At 39.0% G+C, this 18,921-nt stretch overlaps 1 protein-coding gene across 3 annotated transcripts in view; it reads right to left on the bottom strand.

Moving 5' to 3' along the window:
• Positions 1-14,127: 14,127 nt before the first annotated feature.
• ZEB1 (zinc finger E-box binding homeobox 1) overlaps positions 14,128-18,921 on the bottom strand; it is a 192,737-nt gene continuing 187,943 nt past the window's right edge. For all 3 annotated transcript variants that reach the window (XM_051961227.1, XM_051961228.1, XM_051961229.1), the window contains 2 exons: positions 18,152-18,332; positions 14,128-16,673 (listed from right to left, as the gene is read on the bottom strand). In XM_051961227.1, coding sequence (XP_051817187.1) covers positions 16,072-16,673; positions 18,152-18,332 — 783 coding nt within the window. In that variant the 3' untranslated portion in view covers positions 14,128-16,071. The remainder of the gene's footprint in view (positions 16,674-18,151; positions 18,333-18,921) is intronic.

Genomic DNA, 18,921 nt, shown 5'->3' with positions numbered 1-18,921 from the left:
GTCAGGAAGGCCTCCTGTGTGCCAAATTGACCTCAGTCACTCATTCTAGCTTCATGATCCTGGTAAGTCACTTAGATCTGCTTGCCTCAATTTCCTCATCTGTAAAATGAGAATAAAAGCATCTACTTCCCAGTGTCCTTTTGTAAAATAAAATATAAAATTAAACGACAAAGTGAAATGATAAATGATAAAATGAAATGATTATTTGAAAAGCATTTTGTGGACTTTACAGCACTATATAAATGCTGGCTATTATTAATATTAACTTGTTCAAAGCCATGTAGGAAGTTAGAAGAATTAAGATTTGAACTTTGGTGTCCTAGACACCAGGTTCTATGCCTTTTCTATTATACTATGAGCTTCTCAGGTCAGTCCATAAAAGCAAATCTTACTCATAATATGAATGAAATGATAATAACCTGGGGGGTCATGGCCTCTTACTGGGTTCCTGGGTGCCTCTGAGTTTTGAGTCCCTACAAACCCTAAAAAGGGTAGGAAGGAAGGGTGCCGATTGGGGAAGCAGTTCCCATGGCAACGGGGAGGGAAGATTCTGGCAGCAGCAGCAGCCGCCGCCAGTGGGGAGGGAAGAGGCAAGGAGGACAGACAGCTTTTGTATGTAGCTCTGGTAATGGGGGGAAGGAACTAAGCCAGGGCTTTTGTAGTAAGAGGGGAGGAGGGTCCTGCTGTACAAGGGAGGGAAATCACCAGCTGTCGTGCCCGTAGCATTTGGAAGTCAAGTGATGATGAGCCTGAGACTTCCTGCCGTTGGAAAGAGACTATTTATCATTAATCTATTTTTGTATTTGATATTTTCCTGTCACAGCAAGCTCTGAACCAGAGACAAAGAAGGCAAAACTTTGATCACAAAATACACTGAGATTTAGGTGTCAGTTTCTTGCTAAAGTTGGGTTTTGAAGCAGCGTTGGAGCAGGGTATGAGCCTTAAGAAGGCTGTGTCATCAGGGTCCGGGGGACCTGGCAAACTGGGAAGACTTCTGGGAGAGTCTGTCACCCAAGGCGGGCTGGCCCTTGCGTGTCTGGCAAATTAGGTTGGGAAATGTGCTCGCCACAGGCCAAACCTCTCTCCATTGGTTATGGGATGATGAAGTTTTTATATTGAAGGAATGTTGTTTTAATATTGGGGGGGTGGGAAATGAGAGAAAAGTTAGAAGTCTTACAATTCTTATTTACTTCCTTGGGAGAATGACTATAAAGAGAGCATTTTAAGAGCCTGAACTAAACCTTCCAAGGTATATTGGAGGAGTCTTCACTTTTAAACATCAGTTGGGACGATTTGGAATTATCCTATGTGAATTGGAAATAATAAAAAACAAATGAAAAAAGTTGAGATTTATTTGCATATGGAATTTAAAAGTCACCGGAGTTAAGAAATATAATAGTGATCCTTTGAGACAATGTACTGCTTCTGGCATAGGACAATCTGTGCTTTTTTCCTGGCTGACTCCTCCTTAGCCTCTGCCCCCTAGTTCCCTTTAATACTGGGCTTAAATCCCACCTTTTGTGGGAGGCTTTACTCTCCCCCTCTCTCTCCACAGTTTATCCTGCTTGCATCTCATATGCATGTAGCAGTTTGCATGGTTAGAATGTGAAGTCCTCGGAGACAGGGATGTGCTTTTACCTTTCTTTGTATTTCTTGTGCTAAGGATCATGTCTGACTCAAAAGCAATTAATGCTTGTTGAGTCTGCAGCTGTTGTACATTAAAGGTGGAGGGCTGGGGTGACTTTGGAAAGCAGTGAACACGTTTGCTGACATGAAAGAAAGTACTACAGGTAACTAACTCCGTGGGTTTGGCCATAGTGGACCAATCATCAGTTCTATACCTCTGCTTACTTAGCAGCTACCCTGGCTCTGCTCACGTGCTTATGAATTGCTGCTTTGAACCTTGACCATGACTAAAGGGTTAAGGCTGCTGCTTGCATTTCCAGGTCTACTAGTTAAATCTTCTTTTTTGTTTTTTGTTCTTTTTTGAGTTCTTTTGCATCTAATTTGTTTATAATATTAGCTTTTTATTTTTCAAAATATATGCAAAGATAGTTTTCAACATTCACCCTTGCAAAACCTTGTGTTCCAAATTTGTCTCCCTCTCTCCCTATCTCCTCCCTCCTGTAGACAGCAAGTAATCCAATATTGGTTAAACATGTGCAGTTCTTCTAAATGTATTTCCACATTTGTCATGCTACATAAGAAAAATCAGACCAAAAAGGGAAAAAATGAGAGGAAGAAAAAAAGCAAGCAAGCAACAATAACAAAGGTGAAAATACTATGTTGTATCCACATTCAGTGCCCATAGTTCTCATTCTGGATAAAGATAGCTCTCTCCATCACAAGTTTATTGGAATTGCCCTGAATTGCCACACTGTTGAAAAGAGCCAAGTCCATCACTGTTGATCATCACCTAATCTTTTAGCTAAGTCTTGCTAATCACACATTCCCCAAAGATTCATTAGTGCTGGAAAAACATGCCAGCATCTCCTGCTCCTTCACAGAGTTAGTGGCCCGGATCATATCTAGAGAATTATCACTAAGATAATTTTGTTTCAAATGTCCACATGATTTAGCTCTCTGGGTCATAATGGAAGTTTGCACCCATTCTCAAAATTCCTTACTTATATTTGCCACTCATCTTACCCAGGTTAGGGAATTTTCAAGTCTGTTTCGAACAACTCATTGAGAACATACTCTGGCTACAATTTAGAGAGGGAAGAAACTGATTGTCATGGGATTTCAGATTAAGAGTTCCAAAGGACCTTAAACATCATCAATCAATCAATGGAAATTTATTAAGCACTTACTGTGTGCTGGGAATTGTGCTAAGCAATGGAGATGCAAAAAAAAAAAAAGGTATTTCTAGTCTTCAAGGAGCTTATAATCTGATGGGGATAGGTTTGGGAACAACCTGCAAACAAATACATACAAAACAGCTTTGGATACAGGATAAATAGGAAATAATGAACAGAAGGAAGGTACTGGAATGAAGAAAGGTTGGGGGAAGGGTGAGAATTTAGTCAAAACTTATTTAACAGGAACCATGGAGGTAAGTAGTTGGAGCAGAGGAAGAGGAGCATTCCAGGCTTAGGGGACAGTCTGAGAAAATGCTGCGAGCTGAGAGATGGAGCGTCTTGTTCATGGAACAGCTGGGAAGCCGGTATCAGAGATCAGAGTCCGTGCAGGGAGTAAGATATAACAAGGGGGCTAGGTTATGAGGGGCTTTGAGTGCCAGATAAAATATTTTGCATTTAATCCTGAAGGCAATAAAAAAAAAAAAACATAGTGCAATGACAAAACAAGGAAGTTGATAAATGTTGGCGAGGATGTGGAGAAATTAGGACATTAATGCACTGTTGGTGGAGTTGTGAACTGATCCAATCATTCTGGAGAGCAATCTGGAACTATGCCCAAAGGGCAACCAAATTATATGTACATACATATACATATTATATATATATATATATGTATATCCTTTGATCCAGCAATACCACTACTAAGTCTGTATTTCAAAGAGATCATTAAAGTGGGAATAGGACATGCATGTACAAATATATTTATAGCAGCTCTTTTGTGGTGATGAAATATTGGAAATTGAGGGGATGTCCATCAATTAGGGAATGGATGAATAAGCTGTAGTATATGAATGTAATGGAATACTATGTACAATAAAAACAGGCAGATTTCGGAAAAACCTGGAAAGACTTATATGAACTGATGCAAAGTGAAATGAGCAGAACTAAGAAAACACTGTACACAGTATCAACATTTTGTGATCATCAGCTATGAAATGACTGCTCTTTTCAGCAACACAATGATCTAAGACAAGCATATGAACTCACAAAGGAAAATGCTATACATAACCAGATAAAGGACGAATGGATTTTGAATGAAGATCAAAGCAGATTTTAAAATTTACTTTATTCTTTGTCTTTTTCCCTTTTTGATCTGTTTTTTCTTTCACAACTGTGACTAACATGGAAATATGTTTTACAAACATCTCAAACTGCTTACCATCTTTGGAAGAGGGGAGGGAAGGGGGGAAGAAAAAAAGTTTGGAACTAAAAAAATTTTTTATTAAAAAATTTATTTTTCAAAAGACATGCAAAGCAAGTTTTCAACATTCACCCTTACAAAATTGCATTCCAAAATTTTCTCCCTCTGTTGGCCACTTCCCCCTCTCCTAGGCAGGAAGTAATCCAATATAGGTTAAACATATTCAATTCTTCTAAACATATTCCCATATTTGCACATTCTGTGCAAGAAAAATTGGATCAAAAAGAAAAAAAACACAAGAGGGAAAAAAAACTTAAACAACAAAAGAAGTGAAAATATCATGTCTTGATCCACATTCAGTCTTCATATTTCTCTTTCTGGATATGGATCTATCAAAAAATTGGAATTGCCCGGAATTACTTCATTGTTGAAAAGAGCCACATCCATCACAGTTGATCATCACATAATCTTGCTGCTGTGTATAATCTCCTGGTTCTACTCATTTCACTCAGCATCAGTTCGTGTAAGTCTCTCCAGGCTTCTCTGAAATCATCCTGCTGATTGTTTCTTACAGAATGATATTCCATAACCTTCATATACCATAACTTATTCAGCCATTCCCCAGCTGATGGGCATCTACTGTTTCCAGTTTTTTTGCCACTACAAAAAGGGCTAACACAAATATATTTTTGCACATGTGGGTCCTATGCCCCTTTTTATGATTTCTTTGTGATACAGGCCCAGTAGAGACATTGCTGAATCAAAGAGTATGCAGTTTTATAGCCCCTTGGGCATAATGGAACTTAAAAATCTCATAAAAATGAATGCTAAAATTTTTGTCATGTGTCTGGGGAAAAATATACTTTTATATAAAAAATTAGGAAGCCACTGGAGTTTATTGAGTCCAGGGGAGTGATGTGGTTGGACTTGTACTTCAGGAAAATCTATATTTTAATGGCTAAATGAATGATGGATTGGAATGTGTGGGGAGAGACTTGAGGCAGGCAGACCCACCAATGAGTTATTGTAATAGTTCAGACATGAAGGGATGAAGGTCTGCATCAGAGTGGGGGTGAGGTTATAGGATATTCCATATTTGATATTAATGTTCCAGAGATATTACAAAGATGAAGTAGACAGGCCTTGGCAACAGAGAGAGAAGGGGAGAGAGAGTGAGAGAGAATGTGAGCGTAAGTGTGTATGTGCATGTATGAGAAATTTAGGGGGAAAAGATGAGTCCATCTAGTCTAATCTCATTTTATTGATAAGGACCAGTTGATAAGATGAAGCGACTTGTATATGGCTATATAATTAGTTACAGGGTTGGGATCTAAGGTTCTCTGATTACAAATCCAGTGATTTCATACCAGTTTCTTCAGAAAGTGATATTTAACTGCCTCTAGTTAGGCTCATTTGCCTATTTTTATGTTGATAAGGCCAACAGACTGGACTAAACATAAGCTTTTGGGATTAACCAAAATGATTCACATGGTGTCAATTTGGTGGAGACAGCGAGAATGAGTTAGATTAAGGTTCCCTGAAAGGACAGACTTTTGGTCATTTCCTAAAACCTTGTCCTGGTTCATCAAAGGGTAGGTGGGCTGCCCATCTGCGAGACTGGTTCAGAAATGATGGAGCTTGTTTCCAAGAAGCTGCTGTGGGAATATTTTGAATCGGTTTTCTAATAGATGCTGTTTGCAATGCTAATCATCAACAAAATGTTAAGCATGATAACAGAAACATTTCTACCATGGATCCTGGGGAGGTGAGAAACAAATCACCTTCTTTATCAAAAGCACAAAACTGCTGCATTTGTCTTATTCACGTTCCTCATATCCAACTGTTGTTATGTATATAGAACTCTTCTAATTAAAATCAGCCCTGTGCTTGAAATTGTTCACTGGGAAACCATTGTCTGTTCAAAGACATCCAGGATCCAATTGAAATCTTTTCTTTGGCTTTGAAAGCCCTTCCTAACACGGACGTTTCTAGTCTTCTCAACCAATGATACTTTCTTGCTGTTCCATGAGATCCAATTCTGGACATTTTTACTGACTGGTGGTCTACACCTGGAACTCTCAATTTTTCCTTCTGGCTTCTTTTAAGTTCCAGCCAACATGTTGCCTTCTTGCAAGAAGCCTTTTTGGGGAGGTCCTCAAGTTTTAGTACCTTCCTGCTGAGAATATACCCAATTCATCTTTTATATAACTAGTGTGGACATGTCACATCCATTAGAAGGTGAATGCCTTAAGATTGTTTTTGGCCTTTCTTTATATCCCCAGAACGTAGCATATTGAAGATATAATAAAAGCCCATGGGCTTGTGGATATAGAGTAACATTTAAGGCCTTCCACAAGATGGCTCAAACTTTATCTCACACTATTTTCTTCTTGTGTTTAACTGATCTATTTGCTGTTCGCTGACTCCACTTATACCTCACCATCTATGATGGATTTTTTGGAAAATTCTTGCAAGAATGGGAGACCTGGCTCAAAACTTGAAGGTTACTATCCCTCCCTGGGGCCTCAACTTCCCTAACTGTGTGGGCAAGTTTGGATGAGATGGAGACACACAGAGATAGAGACATAGAGAGAATTAGAGAGACACCATCAAACCGGGGGAAACATTGAGCATTGAAACTGGGCCACCCCAGAGAGGTGGGAGGGAATAAAATAGTCCACCCAGGAGATGAGAGGAGCATTTAGGTGGGTATCAGAGGAAACCTATTGATTAAACATTCTTTCAAGCTAAAGGTTTGAAGGATTCCCAAGGAGGAGAAAGTGCCCTATACTACAAAAAGCTATGGAGAGAAGCTTTAAGAGGGCAAGATCTGATTATCTAAACATTTCCTCCATAAGTAGCCTTGGGGATTACACAAACAATAAAACTATACATTTTTTTTTCCTTTAGGAGGTTCACTGGGAATATCTAACAAATTTAACAACATTCTACTGGAGAGAGGTTCCTTGGGTATTTCAGAAATTGCTTCTAGAGAGCTAATCTTTTTAGGGCTCTTTTGTTGACTTGGCCAGTAATTTTTGCTTACTGTTAATCTGCAAGTGGGTGCATGGAACTGGAAGGACTGGAAGAAACAGAAAGGGAAGGTTGGGGAGTCTATACTTTTAAAAAATTGAATAGCTATATTTGTTCAGGTAATTCATTCAAGATGCCAGGAAGAGTGAAAAAGCATTGGAGTGAAAGGACCAGGGTTCAATTCCTGCTCCTTATCTATGACTAAATTTAAAGGGACCCAGTTTCCTTGGCCACCAAATGATGGTACTGGATTTGAAAACATAATTTTTCCCTTTCTGTTTGAAATCTCACCCCCCTGTCTGCTATTACTGCACAACCAGAGTTTGTGGTTAGGGGGTTAAGGAAATTGGATGGGGAAAATGTTTTTTATTTTTATTAACCTTTTGTAATCCTATGAATTATATGATTTAAAAAGCTCATTCTGAGATGTGGTCCATAAGCATTACCAGATTTTACATGCCCCTTTGGCAGCAAAGACAAAGTCAAGAACTTTTGCTCTATGTACAGAGACACACGTGAGCCTCCTTGGTTTATGATTTTGTGAGAGGTCAAGAGTGATTTGGAATTTGCCCAGTTTTACAATTTATTTTAAACAGAGTATGCATTTCTCATGGATTTAAAGAATCTCTAAGGAGTTTGGTGGTACCATATTGGCAAGAAAGAGTCAAACAACAAAACAACAACAAAAAGGAATGTTATGTTTAAGTACATCCAAGACTTTAAATCGGTTTACTATAATTTTTCTCCATGATCTATATCCTCACTTTATTTTTCTGGGAAAATCTCCCCTTATTTGGCATAGTAAAGTACTTATTGTATTGTATGTACTGTATTGTATTGTAGTGTATTAAATGTACAAGGAAACATCCAGTCTCACTTCCCTTATTCTTAATTTAAAAAAAATTATTAATTTCAGCTTCAAGTCTCAGTGACAATATGAAGAAACATTAGTTGCCTATTAAGTATAGATAAGGAAAACCCATTGCTAAATTAGCAATGTGGGATTTAAAGCCACCTCTCTCAAGGCATGAAGGAAAACTGGGGGTACATCAGAATTAGTTCATTTTGTGAACAGTCCTAAAAATGAGTCTTTCTTTGTGAATAAATAATAAAAGAGGTCTATATCTGGCAAAATTGTGATAGAAATATAAAATGTACATTCAAATGGCTGAATGGGGATCAGGAAGTCAGGGTTTAATAGCTATTATTCATTCTGTTCTGAAATAAAGTAATGAATGCAGTCATAGTCATTTACCAGAAGTAGAAACTTCTGTTCTCTTTTTTTTAGGTAAAAAAAAATGTAAAACTTGTGGTAATATTGCTACTAGCTAGTTAATTCCTAAGTTGACTATGATTACTTTAAGAAAGCCCCTGTTCATTTTTCATGTTTTTTCTTTTTTGATGACTTTTCTTGACACTGTCTTATAGGAAAGAGAAAGAGACTCCCTACTGATTAACTTTTCTACTTTGTGTCATTTTTCAGTTTTTGTAGAAAGAACATACCTGGGTTTGTTGGGCTAGCAACTTCCTTCTCTTAGAATATCCAGCAAAAAATGTAAGGTACACCAGTTAACTAATGACATTCTCACATTTATTTAGTTCCCTTTTTGCTTCATAAATGTACTGTTGGTCATGGGCTGAATTAAATTTCATGTTCTTAAAAGTCTGATTGAGATCCAGTAAGCCATTTCATTTTAGTCAAGAGCATGTGACTGCCATAATTTCCACATTTATTTATCTTGTGCTTCCCTCTCTCCAATATACTTTCCACTCAATTTTATCAAATAATTTGGAAATCTCAAGTAAACATTAAAGTAATTACTATTTAATATAATTTTGTGTCTTATTTCCTTATCATTTACTTTATAAATAGGTATGTTTAATAGCTGATACTAATCCTTAAAGTATTCTTGTCATCTATAAACATTTTAAGTCCTTGATAATCTGGCTCCACTCTACCTTTCCAGGTTTATTATTTGCCATTTCCCTTCACACACTGAACATTTCAGCCAAAATGTCTTGACTCCTATTTCAGATACATGTCATTCCATTTTCTGTCTTCCCTGCCTAGGATATAGTCACATTTCACTTTTGCTTCTTGTACGAACACTCTTTGACACAATTTAAATGCCATTTTTTATAGGGAGACCTTTCTTCCCACTTGCCAATTCTGACCTGTTCCTTCATAACTTTGTACCTATTTTGTGCCACTTACAGTTTTATATAAGTGGAAGCTCTGGGAGGGAAAACACTAATTTTTAATCTATTTATATCCTTGGGTTAGACAATATCTGCTTGACCTTTGATGTGTTCTAAGGAGAGGAGGGGATGTTTATTTCTTCTCTTTTTCATAGCTTGACAGCTTTTCTAAACCAATATAAGAGTATCTCTTCAGTGATTCCTATGCTTCCTTATTCTCTGATGGGGAAAACTGTCTAAAGATTTGTTGAACTTTTAAGAAACCGTTCAACATAAAAATCAATTTTTTTTAACAAAATACTAATAATGCTGCTTTGGAACTTAATCACTTCCCCCAAGAGATTATTTGTTTTATTTTATTTTTGAGATTATTATTGCTTCTGGTTTTGCTACAAACCCATGGTCTTTAGGAATGTGTATTTTTGTCTTTAGTCAGATGAAATGAAGAATCTTTTACAAGACAAAAAACATCACTGATTTCCATCCACGAATCTTGTTTTCAATAATTCTTTGGTACTTAAAAGGGATTATTTGATCTGTCTATTCAGCCAACAAGCATTTATTACCTGCCTTTTTTGTCCCAAGTTCTGCCCTTTACCAAAGGGACGTTTCAGTGGATGTGAGCTGATTTCCCTCCCTTTCTTCTCATGCTCCGGCCAGCCCGGGTCAGCCCCCATCCTCTCTAGGAAGGCTATTACCATAGGCTAACGGTGGGTCTGTGAGCATCCGATCTCTCCCACACAGCTGCCTGCCCACATGAGAGCTCAGCTGGGACCACGTTGTCTTCTCCATGTGAAGTTTCGGCGGCTCCCCTGCAATCCTCGTGCACGCTCGTCTCCCGACTCAGTGCTTGCTCCTTGGACATTCCGTCTTAGCACAGGCCATCCCTGATGCTGGGAGTGCCCTCCAGCCTTGCTTAGGATCCCTTTGACTGCCACCATCTCCTTTAAGAAGCCCTCTCTGATTTGGTTGTCAGTGCAATACATTGGTGCCCCCCAAGCCCAAACATTTACTAATTTGTATCTGCTCTAATATCCCATCCAGTGAAATGTAAGCCCTACAGACAGGGACTACACAAATTTTCTATTTTTATTTCTGGTGTCTCGCACACTGCCCTGCGTAGAGCAGATTCTTAATAAATGCTTACTGATTCATTTCCTGGGGATGTGGTATGAGGGAGACAAAGAACCTATGCATATATTAATAAAGGACACGTACAAATTCAGTAATTTTTTTGAGGGGGAAGAAAGGAGACCACCTACTCTGTGAGTGTGTGTATGCATTTGGGATCAAGATGGGTAAAAACTGGGAAAACCTTGTGTAGAAAATTGTTTTTGAACTGAGTTTTGAAGTGAGCAAGGAACCCTAAGAAACATGGGTGAGCAGGGGGAGCCTCTCGGGCTAGGGGGCTGGAGACAGACCAGGAATGAATGAAACACCACATGCAGGGAACAGCCAATGGGTCCCGTTTGGTTAGAATGTGAAGCAGGTGCCAACCATGCGGCATACCGACTGCAAATGTTCCCCAAACCAGATTAAAATGTAATTGGGAAATTACAGCAAAATAAAAATCTAATGAAACGTTAATATGTGGTTTTGCTAAGCCAGCGTGCCTTCCCCCTCTACTTGAGTTTGACATGACTAGTATCAAGTTTGTGGGGGAGAGAGAGATGAAATCAGTGTAGGAAGGCTTAGGTTGTAAAGGGCAAGTTTGTGTTTTATCCTAGGGCGGTAGAGAGCCATTGAAGCTTCTTGAGCATGGAAATGAAATGGCCAGATTTGCACTTTGGTAGCTCTGGAGAGAATGGATTGGAAAGGAAATAAAAGATGAGATAGAAAACTATCACAATAGTCTAGACAAAAGATGACCAGGGCCTGTGTGTATAAAAAAAGGAATATATGTTATGGAGGTAGATAGAATTTTCTGGCTATAGAGCGTGAAATTAATGACTCCAAGGCTGTGATCTAGAGTGCTCAGGAGGCTGCAGAAACAGGGAGATTAAAAAGAAGAGATGGGGAACTAGAAACTGTCTTCTGTGGCTCCAAAATCAGATCCAGCAAAGAATGGGAGGTATAGCAGCTAGCCAGAGAATGACAATCTCCCATTTGTTTGGGAGGAAAGATCACGAGTGTCCAGCAGGTAGCAGGAGCTGTAGGGCTGTTACCTGGGAGAGATGGGATTAACAAGTCTATTTATTTTTGGGGTCTTTTTGGGGTCATCTGGAGAGGAGAGAGGAGAGAGAGCGAATGAGAGATAGAGAATGAGAGAGAATGAGAGAGAGAGAGGGAGAGAGGGAGAGAAGAGAGAGAGAAGAAAGGGAGGAGAGAGAGGATAGAGAGAGAGAGGAGAGAGAAAGGAGAGAGAAAGGAAAGAGAGAGAGAGAGAGAGGAGAGAGAGAGAAAGGAGCGAAGGAGGAGAGAGAGAGAGAGAGAGAGGGAGACAGAGAGGGAGAGAAAGAAGAGAGAGGAAGAGAGAGAGAAAGAGAGAGGGAGAGGGAGAGAAAGAGGGAAGAAGAGAAAGAGGGAGGAAGAGAGAGGGAGAGAGAGGGAAGGAAAGAGGGAAGAAGAGAGAGGGAGGGAGAGAGAGGGAGGAAAGAGGGAGAAAGAGAGGAGGGAGAGAGAGGGAAAGAGGGAGGAAGAGGGAGGGAGAGAGGGAGAGAAAGAGGGAGGAAAGAGAGAGGGAGAGAGAGCGGGAGGAAGAGAAAAAGAGGGAGAGAGAGAGGGAGGAAAAGAGAGAGAGGAAGGGAGAGAGAGAGAGAATGGGTATGAATGAAAGAATAGAGGATGGCCTGGTTCAGTAGAAAACAGATGCTGATCCAAGAAGAGAGTCTGAGAGATTGCCAGCTAGGCAATCAGGTCAAAAGTGCCAGAAAGATTCAGGAGGATGAGGCTGGGGAAAGCCATTGGGTGTAGTAAGTAAAAGGGGTTTGAATGGAGAAAGCAGTGTCAGCCCAGAGGTGGACAAGTTGAGAAGTGAAAGGAAGTGCAGAAATGGAAGCAAGGAGGACTTTTTCTGAAAGTTTTCCTATGAAATGAGCTCCTTGGGCATGTCCTGGAGCAGGGTTGGGGAACCTCCCCCCCAGGATCTTTTGGATATTTATAACATCATTTGTGGTCCACACAAAGCTTTAAGGTGGTCATGGCCTGTGGTTGGTATAGCAAATGATTTCTCTGGCAGGCTGGACCTTCCCATGGCCTAGAGTAAACCTTAGCCCAGGATATTTGTTAAATACACTTCATTCAATTTTTCTCAAACACTTTGGAGACCTCAATTTTAAAAGCAGTTTCTACCTATAGGATAACTGAGCTGGTTTTCTGGGTGTTTGTTGGGATTATTTATGACCTGCTCTAGGTCCCAAATCTTGAAGAGCAAAATCTCTTAGGAATGACGCCATGTTGACATATTCTTAATTTGAGTCTGTCAATCAAAGAATCTCAAAGTTAGATGGGATCTCCAAGATCATCTGGCCCAATTTAAACCTGCATGAATCTCACTGGGGACCTCCCCAAACCTCTAAGGCTGAAAGACCACAAAAGCCTGGCCAACAGATTCTGCTAAAAAGCAATTCTTTCAAAAAACAAGACAAAAATGCCAAAGAATAGGGACTATAACAGCAGGACAGCAAATATTACATTAGTTTTTAAGTCTCTAGCCCTTTGAGAGTGGCTTCAGGGAAGCTTGATCCTTTTTTTTCTAAATTGCATCTTGGTACTAGTGATAGAAACATCAGGCAGTCCAGTATCATAGTTGCTGTTATACTGGAAATTGTCTAGGCTAACTGGTTCCTCTTTAGGCCTTGAAATCTAAACATGGACTCCTACTCATTTTTAATCCATTTTCTGTTCAAAATATCTTTAGAGGTTTCGTTCCTAGGCTTAAACAAATTTTTAAAAAAACAATTGACTTAATCATGGTGCTTCAAAAAGTGCATTTTGGGGGAAAAGGAAGGATAATTTAATTTTGCTCATAGGTCCAAAAAATGTTCATATCCACTTAAAAAAATGAATGCTTTCACTTTGTCCTATAGCAAGTGCGGACTTGAAAGCAGCAAAAATCTTTACTGGACTTCCATAGCACTGGGATAGTAGTCCTAACCCCCAAACGTCCACTGATGCCCACAATTACACAATTAGAAATTGATTTCTGTGCACTAAACACTGTCTTTTTCCTGGAGACTTTTAAACAAAATGGGCCTGCCCCTGGGAGGAGTAACACAATCAGTTCTAAAAACCACAATATGATTTGAGTTTTTCATGGTTATGAGAGGGATGCAAAAATTGGACAATGGTAAGCCCAAAAGAGGAAGGATGAGAACAGGGGGAAGATGCTACAAACTGGATCCTTCTCCCACTGGATCTGCGTCTCCTCTTGGTCACAGGTGCGGCCCCATCCATGTTGCAAGGGAACTTTACCAGATGGGGGTCCAAGCACTTGCCCTCAGAGATCACCGCTCCTCTCCATCCTCCCCCAGGGCCTGAGTCTACAAAGAAAACCCCACCGGCAAAAGAACCAAGAACACACGAGAGAGGGAGAGAGAGAGGGAGAAAGAGGGAGACAGACAGACAAGGAGAGAGAGGAGAGAGAGGGAGAGGGGGGAGAGAGAGAGAGAGAGAGAGAGAGAGAGAGAGAGAGAGAGAGAGAGAGAGAGAGAGAGAGAGAGAGAGAGAGAGAGGGGTGGATAGGTTGGATTTGTGAATGTGTGCTGAACTGCGAGGGAGCGTGTTGAGTTGCTCAGAAGATAGAGGCTTCTCTTTCTTTGAATACTTTACAAATGTTAATGGTTCTTTCTCAGTTTTGGCTCAGGGAAGAGATTTCACCCAAGCAGAGTAAGCCCACCTCGCAGAGCTTCCCAAAAACCAATCTTGAGTACAATAAAAAGAAATGAGAGCGAGTCAGGCTTGTTGACGCATTTTATTGTGAGATGGGGGAGTCTGGTAAAAAACTAGAAAATGACCATGGTGTAACAACATGGTGGAACTTAAAAATGAAGATTCAGATTTGTAACTTACATACATGAATACAGGAACAAATTGGCACAGAACTGTTAGACATTGTTCCCAATGCTGTTTCTAGAAGGTTATTCTAGTTTGGCTTTCTAAGGAAATGAGAGCTTTATGGTCAGGCTAATTCCTTAATAAAACTGCAGAGCATCATGCGATTAGTCACACGGTGAATCTCAAAATTTAAGAGTTTTATATTAAAAACTGGGTAAAGGTAAAATGACTTGATTGTAATTGTAAAACTAATACATTCCCATTTTAATCTTCTGTTCTACAGTCCAAGGCAAGTATAAATGTTAACATAATACTGTTAAATCAAATCTCAATGCAAGAGAACCAATTGCATCTCTACTTTAAATCTTATCAACTTTCCAAATTTTCATACTAAAATATATTATTGTATTAATACAAACTACAGTATTATACACTACACTGTGTAATAAATAAAGAAATATAAAAATAAGACACATAAATATAAAAGTTTTCTAAAACTAAAAAGGTACATATGTCAGTAAGAAGGGTATTAATACTGCGAGGTTCGAAGACATACAGTACAAAAATGTTGCACAGATCTATAAACTAAAAGAAATAAAAATAATACTGATAGGTACAAATCAGCTAACTGTTAATAAATGGGGTCCATAATAACTAACATTTGAAAACAGTTATGAGCCAAATAAAGATGAAGTGTCTGTATCTAAAATTAAAACCAATGGATAGAGCAGATTAGAAATTTTCCCTTGTCATTACTGAAGAAAAATTCTGAAAGTCAATTAAACTAAAACGAATATCGAGTAATTAAAGGATGAAATGTTCCAGGGATTCTGTTTCTCTAATGACAGATTTGGTGTTCTGACGTTTGATTTTAGAACTTTGATACAGATCAACAAATGCTAGTTATTGTAGGCCACACATTGAACAAGGCTGGAGAGCCTTTAAAATACTGATCAATGGCACTTACAGCACACACAGGTCTTGCTTAAGGCCAAAGGAGATACAAAGCTTCATATCATATCCTTCATATTTGTTACTACATACTCAAACACAATTACAAACACTGATTTTTGACGACTTCGCTGTCCTTATCAGTATTAACACTGTTAGTCCCTGCAATCAGAACTCAACGACAATCTTATAAACTACGTTTTAAACCACATGAGTAAGAAACTTCAGTTCTTCTATGGGCTGCTTTCTGAAGGCTAACACCACACTTGAAATGATAAAATGCTCTACTACACCATCTAAATGTTAGACATGAACTACCTCTGAGACGGATGTGACAGAAGGTAGCCAGCGCGGTTTGGAACTGCATCGTACTTCTGGGTAGGGAATTTTGTAGTGCAGAAGTTCTCACATTTTAAAAAACATAATAAAATACTGAAGCGGATTTAGCAAATGTTTTACCAATAAAAAATTATATAAATCTCTCCCAATTGTACAGCTCAAAAATTAATCAACAAAAGAATGAAAAATTAATACTGATGAAAGAAAATGATGCCAGATGCTTGTCTAATAAATCAGGTTTCCTTCAACCTGTTAAATCTTTGCTTTCAGAGTCACTATATTTATTTTTCTAATCTGCTTCATGTTACAAACTTGTTCCTAACTTTGAAAATTGCGTGAAAAATTACTAGGTTTGAGGTTCAGGCACACCTGGATATTTTTTTTTTTTTAGTGGATTTTTGTATATATATTTTTTAGCTTTTTTTTTTTTTTTAACACAGTAGTGAAGAGGAAGCATGGTATGCAAGCTACCATGTTTCCATGAAAAGCATGTATAGTATAGAACAAACTTCATTACCAATAAGAATTAATTTTCCTTTTAGGAAAAAACCATTAGGCTTCATGTGTTTTCTCCTTTGATCCTTGTTCCCCATTCTCTGTGATTTCTTGTTCTACACCACCAGCTTGCTCCGGGGTCTCTCCGGCCTTCCTCGTACCTTCAGTGTCTGCTCTTTCTCCCTCCTCCTCCTCCTCCTCCTCCTCCCCCCCTTCCTCTTCTTCCTCCTCCTCCTCCTCCTCTCCATCTTCCTCCTCCTGGGGTTTTCCACATGCCTTTTCTTCCTGAAGTTCCTCCAGCTCCTTTTCTTCCTCGTCATCTTCCTCCTTTTCGCTGTCTTCCTCCTCTTCTCGGGTCAGGCTCTCTCTCTCGTCCGAGTCCATCGGGGAGGGAGAGGCCCTGGTGCCCGTGTGCTCGTGACCCAGGGCTCCAGGGCCGGCCTCTTCCTGCTCTGGGCCGTCTCGCTCCTCGGCTTCTCTCTTGCAGTAGGAGTAGCGGTGGTTCATGTGCTGGGAGTAAGACCCCGAGTGGGAGAAACGCTTTCCGCATTTGTCACATTGATAAGGCTTTTCTCCAGAATGCAGTCGCATATGTTCGATTAAATGATGTTTGTGTTTGAATGCCTTTTTGCAGATTCCGCACTCGTGAGGTCGTTTACCTGCAAATCAAAGAACCATTTAGTTATTTCCCAATTTCACTTTTCTAATGCTTCAGAATGTTACCTGATGTGGTCTGTAAGAAGACATTTCCAGGGTTTCTCATTTCATCTTTTGAAAATGGCCAAGTCTGTACATTTACCAAGTTTTTGTTAAAAATAATATGGAATTCAGGGAAAATTGAGCCTGTATTAATGGGAAAGTAAACAATCTTTCTGATATTTAATGTACAGGCTCTACTCTTCAATTAAGAATGTTGGTAACTAAAATTAATTGAAATGCCACCTAGACAAACATCTTGATGGCTATTTTAAAAGCCAAGTGCAAAAGTGAGCAGAGTGCTGCTAAAAGAGAAAAGTTAGAAGAGATGGCAAGGCTGTATTTAAGGAAAATGACAGAAATTTGATCATGACATAGATATCATTACTTTAGTATCCAACGAGGTCAAATGACTTAACTTTAAAAATTCAGGTTCTTTCCTTTTTTTAAAAAAAAAAAATGTCAGGGACCATGTATTTGTCTACACTTTGCAACATTAGAGTTCCTTCCTTATAGACAATTTGATTCTGACTAAATCTTTAATTTTTTGCTCAGTGTCTGTGTGTAGGGAGTCTAATTTTTCTGATTTTTAGAGTAGAAGAGATTATAGGAAGGGCATTAAAAGAGGGTCTAACTGAGGATTGCTCTTCTACCAGGAGTATTCACCTTTATACTTCAAGGACCAGATTTATTTTTTAACCAATAGGGAGTATTCACAGAAAAGAAATGGGAGCATCCCTTTTCTCCAAAGACAGAAGGAACATTACATACACAACCATATTCTCCCTTAAGTCAGTAAGCAGGTATGTGTAAAATCCAATACTGGTGACCAGAGGTTCTCCCCTTTTGTCTGAAATAATGAAAGGCAAGACTAAATTTCAGTGAGTCAGGGAAAAGAGAGATGTAATTTTTTTCCTCATCCATATACTTCCTCACTTCTCTCCCTGCCTTAGATCTCTTGGATCTAAAGCACAGAAACAATATTAGAATTGGGCAACTGCTGAATGCTATTGTAGCAAAGTCCTTCATAAACTTTATACAAAAACTGCTTTGCTTACACTGCTCTAAAATGTGGCTCTAGGAAGCCTGAGAGGCTCTGTGAAGAGAAGGTCCCCCAGCTCCTCCAGCCATCTTACTTTGAAGCCATCTTACTCCAGTAAAAACCCACAGGAATGTAGCAATGAGACTAAAAACATCAAGCGCTGTGACAGCTTATAGGAATGAGAAAACAAATACTTATTTCACGAATGGATCTTTCATAAAATAATTTATAAAGAACAGGTTGTCAAAACAGGGAGCTATTGTAAGATCAAAGTGATGGAGGGGCAATAGGTAATGCTGGGCATGAGTGCTTTTGGCTTGTTTGTTTTAAATCAAACATCTTCCTATTACATTGGATCACAGATCTTTTTCAATGCAGTACTATGAATCACCAACTTACCTGTATGCTCATATTTATGTCTTAACAGTGAACTGCTTTTCTGGAATATCTTATCACACAAATCACAGGCATACATTCCATTTTCTGTCTTCCGCATTTTCTTTTTGGGTGGTGTAGAATCAGAATCATTCTGATCCTCCACATTAGATACTCCTTCTGAGCTAGTGTCTTGCCTTTCATCCTATGGGGGAAAAGTGGACAAATTAAAAACATATACATACACACTCAAAAACATGAATGCAGCAGGAATTTTTATATAGTGAAAGCAACAGGGGCAAAATAGATAAAATTTAAAAGCAAAAACCAAAAATATATTGGGAATGTTTATAAGAATGAAAGCTTTGATTTGTATTTTCAATGAACTGGCATATGAGCTAGTAAATCCAAACACTAAACCCTGCCTCTCCTTCCCCCAACCCCACATCTCCAATCTTGGCCAACAGAACTGCATGGTTCACAATTACATTCTAAGTGTTCAGATAGGGAGATGGGAACCGAGGGTCATGTGAGATCCAGATCTAATGACCTGTTAGACTTGGGGGCAATGTTGTCAGAATTGCGGGAATGAAAAGTAGGCATTTCACATTTTACAGTCTTAAGAAAATGTAAAAAACTACTGCTCAACCACATTTGCACAAATGACACATTTTCAAGAATTAAAATCACCTTTTCATTTTTTTGGCAGCCATCTTACCATTTAGAACCATTTATTTGCAAAAGACTCTTCAGTAATTATCCTGACTTATGATTCTTTTTATTATATAATAACT

This window comes from Antechinus flavipes, chromosome 5 (assembly GCF_016432865.1).
Source record: "Antechinus flavipes isolate AdamAnt ecotype Samford, QLD, Australia chromosome 5, AdamAnt_v2, whole genome shotgun sequence".
Lineage (NCBI taxonomy): Eukaryota > Metazoa > Chordata > Mammalia > Dasyuromorphia > Dasyuridae > Antechinus > Antechinus flavipes.
The sequence above is the reverse complement of the archived record's forward strand: the minus strand, read 5'-3'. Positions and strand labels throughout refer to the sequence as shown.